Source organism: Vombatus ursinus, unplaced genomic scaffold (genome assembly GCF_900497805.2).
Source record: "Vombatus ursinus unplaced genomic scaffold, bare-nosed wombat genome assembly UNPS02011369.1, whole genome shotgun sequence".
In the NCBI taxonomy this organism is placed as follows: Eukaryota; Metazoa; Chordata; class Mammalia; order Diprotodontia; family Vombatidae; genus Vombatus; species Vombatus ursinus.
In genome coordinates this window covers 3555510-3565094 of record NW_020951147.1, presented here as the reverse complement: position 1 = coordinate 3565094, position 9585 = coordinate 3555510, and the positions used below count along the sequence as shown (strand labels likewise).

The window sequence follows — 9585 nt, the reverse complement described above, 5'->3', positions numbered from 1 at the left end:
CACACACACACACACACACACACACACACACACACACACACACACACACAATACAGGGAGATGTGTCTCACCTGTAACTTTGGATCCTAATTTTTGTTTGGGTTTTAAGACACATAGCCATGTATGTGTATGTATGTGTGTGTGTTCACACACACATATACACAAATATATACAAATATATAACACACATATTCTCATACATATTCTATATATCTAGATATACATATCAGATACATCTATAACCACCAACTGATTCAGCGTGGCTCTCAGACTTTAGGGTCTATGTGGTTTTATGCCAAGGTAGACACACGGAGGTGGAACATTTCACAAATCCTGTGGCATTTGAGAATTCTGAGGCAAGAAAGAAACTCAAAATAAGGGGACCTCGGGGGCCCTTGAATGCAGCCCTTTAAAGAAACCAGATAAAGCTGTCCACAAGGCCTGGCAGAATTCCTTTGGATTCAGTCACTCAGGGTGTTTCTATCAACTTGTCCCCCTTTCTCCTGGTAGGGGAAGGGATCTATTTGAAGACCTCTAGTTACATAGAACTCATCACCTCCCAAAGCAGATTATTATACTTTTGAATAGCAATAAAAAACGTAGAAAAGAAGAGTCATCTAGCTAGACTGGTATATAGGTTCATGTTGAGAGGCAATGGGACGTAAGGGTGGGGGGCCTTGAATGCCAATAAGGAGATTGAATTTTATCTAGGAGTTACCAAAGATCTTTGAGTGGGGGTGGAAGGGGGGGTAACATGATCAGAGATGTGTGTTAAGAAGAGGACCCAGGCAGCCGGTAGAGTATGGAAAGATATGGGTCAGACAACAGTACATTTCTGTGGTTTCATTACTGGTTGAATAGTCCACGGCTCCATCAACTCAAAAGGAGATCTCCAGGGGAGTTCCCAAGGATCTGCCCCTGCCCCTGGACTGTTCACGCCTCTTATCAATTACTTGGATGAAGTAGAATATAGATGGCATTTTTCTTTTGATCCAGACTCATGGATGTAGGAATTCCTGGTGAGGAAACCCCCTCCATTGATGCCCAAAAGCAGATTGGCAACAGCCCAACAACTTAAAAGAGAGGCAGAGAGCCCCCTCCTCCCCAAACTGGCCTCCCAAACTGTTGGTTGAGAGTACTGAGAGGTTAAGTGAGTTGCCCAGGGTCTCCCAGCCAATTTGTATCAGAAGTGAGACTTGAACCCAGGTTCATTCTGACTCTGAAGCCATTGCTCTATTCACTACACCATGCTGCCTGGCAGAGGTGGTGCTCTTGTCAAATTTGCAAGGACAAATAGCAAGGATACTGGATCCAAAGAGACCCAACAAGGATCCCAAATGATTTCAACTGGTTAGAATGTTTGGCTGAATTAAATAAGATGGAATTCAATAAGGGTAGATGTAAAGTCTTACACTTTATATCTGGGTTCCAGATATAAGCTTCACAAGAGCAAGGTGGGAGAACTGTGTTTAGAAAGCAGCTTGTCTGGAAAAAAAAAGATCTGGAGGTTTGTGTGGACCACAAGATCAAGTTGAGGCCACAGCACAACAGAGCAGCCAAGAAAGAGAATGCCATTTTGCCCTGACTCCCATCTGCTCTGTGCTGCCCACATTCACAGAGCTATATTCCACTTTGGGTGCCATTTTAGCAAAGCCGTTGTTGGCCGAGTGAGCATCCAGGTTGATTAAAAGGCTTAAATACAGCAAGCACTTAATAAATGTTTGTCCAATTGCATTGAGAGACCTTGAGATCATTCCATATGAGGCTTGCTTGATGGCAGCGTGCAACATGAGACTTGGAGCATGCTCATTGTCATGTGGAAGAAAGATGAGACTTCTTCTGGCCCTTGAGAGCAGGACCCAGAGCCATGTGGGGCAGAAGATGGAAGAGAGGAGAAGGCCAATGTCCATAAAGAAAAGCATTCCTAACAGACAGTGGGCAGAGCTGTCTTGGGATGGGGGAGGCCCCACTCCTTGGAGGTCTGTGAGCAGAGGCTGGTTAAGCCATGCTTGGACTAGATGCCCCGGGGAAGAGTGCTTGCATCGCTGAGATTCTGCAAGCAAAGGTGGAAAGGCTGGAAGTGAAGGTGGGCAGCCCAACAGAGACAGGGACCCCGTAGCCTGAGGCACCCACAGGACTGCTTTGCCCAGCAGGGGGCGTCCTGAGGAGTGGGGCACAAATCAGTACAAATCAGGTAAGTCAAACCACACTTGACCAGCATGGGAGATTTAGTGAAATGGAAAGGAACCCTCTGGAGAAGTCAAGGGAAGTCAAGAGCCCTCCTGCCACTCTCTGGTTTATCTTTGGCAGGATTCAGATCAGATGTGCTGCCACCCGCAAAGGGCCATGGGCTGGGCTTCTCCTTTCCTTCAGAGAGAGTCATGAAAGTCTTCCAGTGGGGGCCACTTTGGGGGAGACTAGAGAGGAGGCTGGGGGCCCTCCACAGTTCTGGGATTTCCACTCTCTTCTTGGCATTTTGAAGGAGGAAAGGGAGGTGGGTAGGAATGCATGATCTGAGGAAGCGGCTACTTCCCTAGGTGGGGCCAGAGCGGGCAGGGGAGGACCAGGGCCCGGGTGCCAGCGTAGGGTCCTGACTCCTTTCTCTCTTCTGGCTCTGAGCCCACTGGCCACGAGTGGCTGGTTCTCCAGGCTATCTGTGGCAGGGCACTCTTGTCTGTTACCTCATCTCAGCCCGTGTTCCTTCTCTCAAGCGGGGCCATGGGTAGGGGACGTCTATGGAGGAGCATCCTCAGAGCTGTCCCCCTCAGGGGCAGGGGGCATGGTGGGCTCCTCGGGGGCAGCTGGTGTGGGCTGCTCTGTGGCTAGACTAGATGGGGAACCTTCACAGGGGTCAGGGGTTGAGGGAGGAGGACTGAGGACTGAGTCAGAGGACCGAGCTGTGGGGTGGGCCTGAGGTTGATCGGTCAGGTTTGGCTGGGGTTGGGCGGTAGGGTTCACTTGGACCTGGGTCATGGGGTTCAACCGGGGCTGGAGCGGGACTGCGGGCTCTGGCTGAGCCGGCAGCGAGGCTGCAGGCATGGCGCCCCTGAACCGCTCCTCAGCCAGAGCAGCAGCAAAGGAAGAGAGCATGGAATGGAGAAGGGCGCGGAGGTTGGCACTGGCCAAGACACAGAGGAAGGGGCTCAGGCAGCTGTTGAGTGCTAGCAGGTAGTCGGAGTAGACCAGCGCCTCCCAGAGGAAGTAGCCAGGGTAGAAGTCCCACAGGTAAGCCAGGTAGAGCAGCTGGGCGAGCTGGTAGGGCAGCCGGAGGACAATATAGGCCGACAGGATGGTGGCGGCCACGCGGGAGAAGCCGGCCGGGCGGGGCCCGGCTGTGCCGTCCTGCGGCTGCTGCCGGCGGCGGAGCCGGCAAGCTTGGATCTGGGTGAGCACGTGAGAGCCCAGGAGGAGGAGGAAGGGCAGCAGCCCGCCGAGGATCTCCAGAACCCGCAGGGGCAGCTCCTCGGTGTCCCAGAAGTCCAGGCAGATGACGAGGTCAGACCACCACACGTTGGCCTCGGGAAAGATGAGCCAGGGCACACTGAACAGGGTGGCCAGCACCCAGGCCCCTGAACACAGCCAGAGTGGCAGGCGGGACGGGCGATGGCAGGGATACCACCGAGGGAGAAAGGCCATCAGGCAGCGGTCGAGACTGAGCACGGCCAGCAGGAAGAGGCCTGAGGAGTAGGAGATCCCCCAGAGGGAGTAATAGAAGCGGCAGGCAGCTGTTCCAAGGGGCCAGTGTCCCTGCAGTCGAATCTCCATGATCTGGAAGGCAGTGGCCGCTAGGAAGAGGAAGTCCGAGATGGCCAGGCTGAGCAGGAAGAGGGCCGGACGCTTGCCAGCCCCGTGCCGGGCCTGGGAGCCCGCCAGCCATGCCATGAGCCCGTTGGCTGGCAGCCCCACCAGCAGCAGTGTGACCAGGAAGGCGGTGTCCCAACCGCCTTGGGGATAATAGTCATCGTCCAACTCAGATCTTGTCCTCCAGGGTGGAGCCAGCCTGGCACTGCCTGCTTCCATTGCTGGGGGGCCAGGCTGATGGGCCTGCAGGGCAGAGGGAGAGGAGAGAAGGGAGAACCAGAGGCTTTGGATGGAGGGGGGGCGGTGACGTACCAGGCCAGACCTTCTCAGCACCAGCTCTGGGCAAGGAGGGAGGATCTCAGTGCCAGTGCCCGAGGGAATGCCTTCAGCCCCAGAGCCCGGTCAGGCAGAGAGCGCTCTGAAGCCCTGGGAATCCTGCCCAGCTTTTTCCAGACACCTGACCCAGCTGTTAAAGGTGTTTGATTCTACTGTCCTAGGAAGACCTTGTCCTGTCTGGCTTTGGGATCCTTCCCAGCCTTTGGAAGGGCCATGCCATGAGATGAAGAGGGTGCTGGGCTTGGAGCCCAAAGACTTGGATTCAAATCCGGCCTCAGTCTGTGTCTAGCCACTGTCTCTGAGGATCAGTGTCCCCATGTATAAAGTGAGGACATTTGTACATCCACCACCAGCCACCAGTAAGCCGCCCCAAAGGCCTTGCGCTTCCTTTTCTGTGGATATATTGTTTCCCAGATAGAATGCAAGCTCCCTGAAGACAGGGAGTGTTTGACTTTTGTCTTTGTGTTTCTGTGCCTAGCACAGTGCCTGGGTTCCGGTGGCCGCTAATAAATGCAGGTTTGCAATCACAGAGATTCAGTGTTAGAGGGATCTGAAAGTCCAGTCGATCCAACTCTCGTTTATAAATGAGGAAACTGAAGCCCAGGGCGTGAAGGGACTGGCCCAGCTAGCAAGAATCTGAAGCAAGATTTGAACTCAGGTCTTCATCCCTCCAGGCACAGCATTATGGAGTCATTGGTGGGCCTTCTCCTCAACTCCCTCCCGAGGCCCAGCTTCAGAGGAGGGAGGAGACTGGGTGGGGCTAGGGAGCTCGTCAGCACCTGCCCAGCTTACAGTGCCCAGAGAAGGACGAGGAAGGTATCCTTGCCCAGGAGGTTCTGGAGGAGACAGGCCTTCCTCCTTTCCTCCCTCCCTCCCTCCTTCATCTTTCCTTCCTCCCTCTTTCCCTTTTGTCCTCTCTCCCTTCCCACATTCCTCCCTTCCTCCCTCCCTTCCCTCCCCTTTCCTTCTTTCCTTCCTTCCCTTCTTTCTTTCCTTCCCCCTTTCCTCCCTTCCTTCTTTCCTTCCTCTCTCCCTCTGTCCTGAGCATCACTTTACCCCCTCTGTAAAATGGGCTACATGACCTCTAAGGACCTTTGCAGACACTAGAATTCTTTTTCCCAAGAGCCCTTCCTGGAGGGGCTTCCAGATTAGTCTTCTTGGGATGATGGGTTTCCTCTGGGCCCAAGAGATAACATGGTACATAAGTCCCTAGCTTGGAGTCCTAGTTTAGGCCTGAGGTTCTCCTCCTGACTCAGCTGGGAGACCTGGGGCAAATCTCTCTCCCTCTCTGGGCCTCAGTTTCCTCCTCTGTAAAATGAGAACATGAGCCCGATGGCCTCTATGGTCCCTTCAACTCTAAATTTCATCATCCTTTGTTTCTGCCTCCAGCCTCCTGGTGGTCTCTGGGCCCCTGCTGGGGGGGGAATGGGTCGGTGTGGGAAGCAGGAAGCTCCTCTGGGTGGGGACACTCACCTACTAGAAGCCCTGTGTTAAAAAGCTGTCCCACCACACCAGACCCCTGCCTAGGAAGCTCCTCCTCAAACCTTCTGGTCAGAGGCCCCCTTCTCTCCCTCAGGTGTTCCAGGCCCTAGAGGAGGCCATGGCTGGGGATTCAGGGGGTAGACAGGCTTACCAGTGCGTGGGGAGTGGCCCCAGGGGCAGAGATGAGGATGGAGCAGAAAGCTGCCCACACACCCACACAGCCTGGCTTCTCTGCGTCTGCTCCCAGTTCCCCTGGCCGGGCAGTGAAGGCCTAAGGGGTGTGACTGCCGTCTGCCAGTCTGTCTGTCTGGGGTTGGGCTCTGGGTGTAGTGGACGGTAGCCCCGTGCACTTCTGCGGTGGGAGAGGTAACCCAAGCCGGGCAGGCCCATTAAACATTCATAGAGCTCCTCTCCTGGAGAAACCCTAACCCCAGTCCCTGCTGGGCAGTGTTCTGGAGTCAGGCTGCTACCCCCCTTCCCCCCACCCAAGCCCCTAGACCTGTGCTCATTCTGCCTCCGATCCATTCCCCTTGGGGAGAGCATTAGCACCCTAGAAATATCACCCCAGCTCTCTCATAGAGAGAGGCCAGGAAGTCAACATCACTGGGACGGATTCAGAGGTGTTAGGGGGAGCCAGGTAGAACCAAGTGACCCCCTGCATTCGTCATGCAGCTTATAATGTGCACCCCTTTGGCACCTCTGCCCCAAACATCCCTGAGATTGGCATTCAAGGCTCTTGACAGCCTCCTTGATTGCTGAATGCACAGCTCTATTCTAAGTGGTCTGGAGCCTTCTGTCCCTCTTGTAATTCCCCAATCTTGCCCTCCCAGTAGGGCTCTGGTGCCTGGGAATAGCAGGAGCCACTGCAGGGCAAGGTGGGAACAGCCATTCAGTCAGTCATGAGCATTTATTAAGCACCTGCTACTGCCAGGCACTGTGCTAAGCACTGAGTATACAAAAAGAGGCAAAGGGCAGTCCTTGCCCTCTCTCAAGAAGCTCGCAATCTAATGGGAGGATTCCCGCGGGGCTACTCTATTAGCATTGATTAGGCTTAAGGGTCACTGACTCTCAGAGCTGGCAGGGACCTCAGAGGGTACTGAGGCTCACTCGTGTCTGAGCAGGAAGTCCATAACACTCTCATCCAGCCTCAGTGACAGGGAACTCACTGCCTCCAGAGGCAGGCCATTCTGCTTTGGGTTCGCTCTCATTGGCAGGGAGCTTTTTCCTGACATCAAACTTGGTATGTCGGATGAAGCTGGGACCTCCCTGACTTAGGAGTTTCTGTGCCACAGGACTGCTGGCCACATCCTCCTGCTTGCCCCATGGACAGGTGTTGACGTTGATTGGACGCCAGCGGCACACGGAGCTATTGGTCACTCGCCAGCTCTGGTCCTACATCTCTTCTTTATGCAACTTTGCCTCCACGACAGTTGGTCCACGATATGCCACTTCTTACTGAGACCCACCACGTACTCCTTGAATGACCCACCATTCGAATTCCATAAATTCCAATGTTTCCAATGTCTCAGCCTTCAGAAACAGTGAATGGTGTTTCCTGGTTCTCAGTCAAATAGCTTTGCCAGAAAAATATCAGTGTTCATTTTTTTAAAATATTTTATTTTTTCCCAATTACATGTAAAAACAATTTTTAACCTTTGTTTTTAATTGGTGAGGCAATTGGGGTTAAGTGACTTGCCCAGGGTCACACAGCTAGCAAGTGTCAAGTGTCTGAGGCCGGATTTGAACTTGGGTTCTCCTGACTCAAGGCCAGAGCTCTATCCACTGCACTACCTAGCTGCCCCTTAACCTTTGTTTTTTACAATTTTGAGTTCCAAATTCTCTCCCACCCTCCCTCCCCTCCCCTCTCATTGAGAAGGCAAAAATTTGATAAAGGTTAAGAATAAGGTGTTTCAAAGATTTGTTGTTTCAGGAAGATGCTTGGGGCCGTTAAAGGCAGTCTCAATCAACTAGTGTATACTAAGTACCTACTATGTGTTAGGCACTGTGCTAAGTGCCAAGCATACAAAAAAAGGCAAAAGACAGTCCCTACCCTCAAGGAGCTCGCAGTCTAACTGTGAAGACAACATACAGACAACTATATACAAAGAAGACATCTCTGGGATAAATTGGGGGTAGTTTCAGGACTGTGAAAAAAGCTTCTTGTAGAAGGGGTGGCTTTGGCCGGGACCTGAAGGAAGCCAGGGAAGCTGGGAGGAGAAGATGAGGAGGAAGCAAGCTCCAGGCATCCGGGACAATCAGGGAAACCCTGGGCTCGGGAGATGGAATGTCCTTTGTGAGGAAGATCCAGGAGGCCCAGGGTACTGACCAGCAGAGCACGTGGAAGGGAGTGCAAAGGGAGGACGAGGCCAGGCTCTGAAGGGCCCGAATGCCAAACAAAGGATTTAATATTTGACCCTGGAGATGGTCAGGAGCCACTGGAGGTCAGTGACTAGGGCAGTGATGTGGTCAGAGCTGAGATTTGGGGAGATCACTTAGGCAACTGTGTGGACAATGGCCTGGAGTGAGCAGGGAGACCTCCCAGCAGCCAGTGTAGCACCTGAGGCAGGAGGTGCTGAGGTCCCTATTGTGCACAGTCTTTGACATCAGTGACACCATTCCACAAATAAAACAGCCCCTCCATCTCTAAGCTCTGGGCATTTTCTCAGGCTGTCCCCCATGCCTGGAAACCTCTCCCTGTTAACCTCTGCCTCCTGGCTTACCTGCCTTCCTTCAAGTCCCAATCAAAACCCCATCTTCCACAGGAAGCCTTGCCCAATCCCTCTTAATTCTAGTGTCCTCCCTCTCTTACCTCCTGTTCGTCCTGTCTAAAGCACGTTTGTACATGTACATATTTGTTTGCTTGCCATCTCTGGCGTGTGAGCTCCCGTGGGTAGAGACTGTCCTTTGCCTCTTCTTTTTATCCCCAGCACTTTGCACAATGCTGGTGCATAGTAGGCACTTAGTAACGGTTTATTGGCTGACTGACTACACCTGAGTGGTAGCAGCATCAGAGAGAAGGGGTATACATAAATCGAGAAATGATAGGGCATCGCTACTGGTTGGGTATGGGTGGTGAGAGTGAAGAGTAGAGCTTGCTGCCCAGGTCAGGAGCCTGGGTGACTAGGAGGGTGGTGGTGGTGGTGCCTGACCTCAGTAGGTCTAGGGAAGTCAGGAGGAGGGAAGAGTTTGGGGTGGGGATATGAGTTCAGCTTTGGACATGTTGAGTTTAAGATGTCTATGGAACACCCACTTCAAGATGTTGGAACGACAGTTGGAGATATGAGGCTTAGAGGTTAGGCTGGACAAGTAGATTTGAGAAAAGTCAGCAGAGCCGACAAGATCCCCAAGGGAAATGATACAGAGGGAGAAGGGAAGAGGACCCAGGACGGAGCTTTGGGAGACCCTCCCTCCCTGCTAGTGGGCACAATGTGAATGAAGATCCAGTGAAGGAGGATGAGAAGGAGCCACCAGAGAGGTAGGAGAGCCTGTAAAGAACAGTGTCAGAAAGCCTAAAAAAATCCACACGTTCTTTTACCCCACAGCTCCCTCCAAAATCGACCTGGTATGGAACGCCCAACCTCCTAAATGTGAGAGATTCCACTGGCTGCCTCCTCCCAGCCCCATTGCTGTCCTTCTGTTAACGCTCTCCGATGTACCCCATCTCTAGCCTGTTTGGGCACAGAGGTTGGCATGTTGTCTGTCCCATTCCACCAGTAGCTCCTCCAGGGCAAGGGCTGGTCTTTCTTTCTTTCTTTCTTTCTTTCTTTCTTTCTTTCTTTCTTTCTTTCTTTCTTTCTTTCTTTCTTTCTTTCTTTCTTTCTTTCTTTCTTTCTTTCTTTTTTTCTCTCTCTCTCTCTCTTTCTTTCTTTTTCTTTCTTTCTTTCTTCCTTTCTTTCTTTCTTTCTCTCTCTCTCTCTCTCTCTTTCTTTCTTTCTTTCTCTTTCTTTCTTTCTTTCTTTCTTTCTT

The 9585-nt window shown here is 52.4% G+C and overlaps 1 protein-coding gene across 1 annotated transcript; it reads right to left on the bottom strand.

Annotated features, from left to right (window-relative positions):
• Positions 1-2733: 2733 nt before the first annotated feature.
• GPR152 (G protein-coupled receptor 152) lies at positions 2734-4020 on the bottom strand. The gene has a single exon (XM_027856043.1). The coding sequence runs from the start codon at positions 4018-4020 to the stop codon at positions 2734-2736; it is 1287 nt and encodes a 428-aa protein (XP_027711844.1).
• Between the last annotated feature and the right edge of the window lie 5565 nt (positions 4021-9585).

Coding starts and splice junctions, on each gene's coding strand:
- GPR152 (XM_027856043.1), bottom strand. CDS start 4,020: ATGGAAGCAGGCAGTGCCAGGCTGGCTCCACCCTGGAGGACAAGATCT.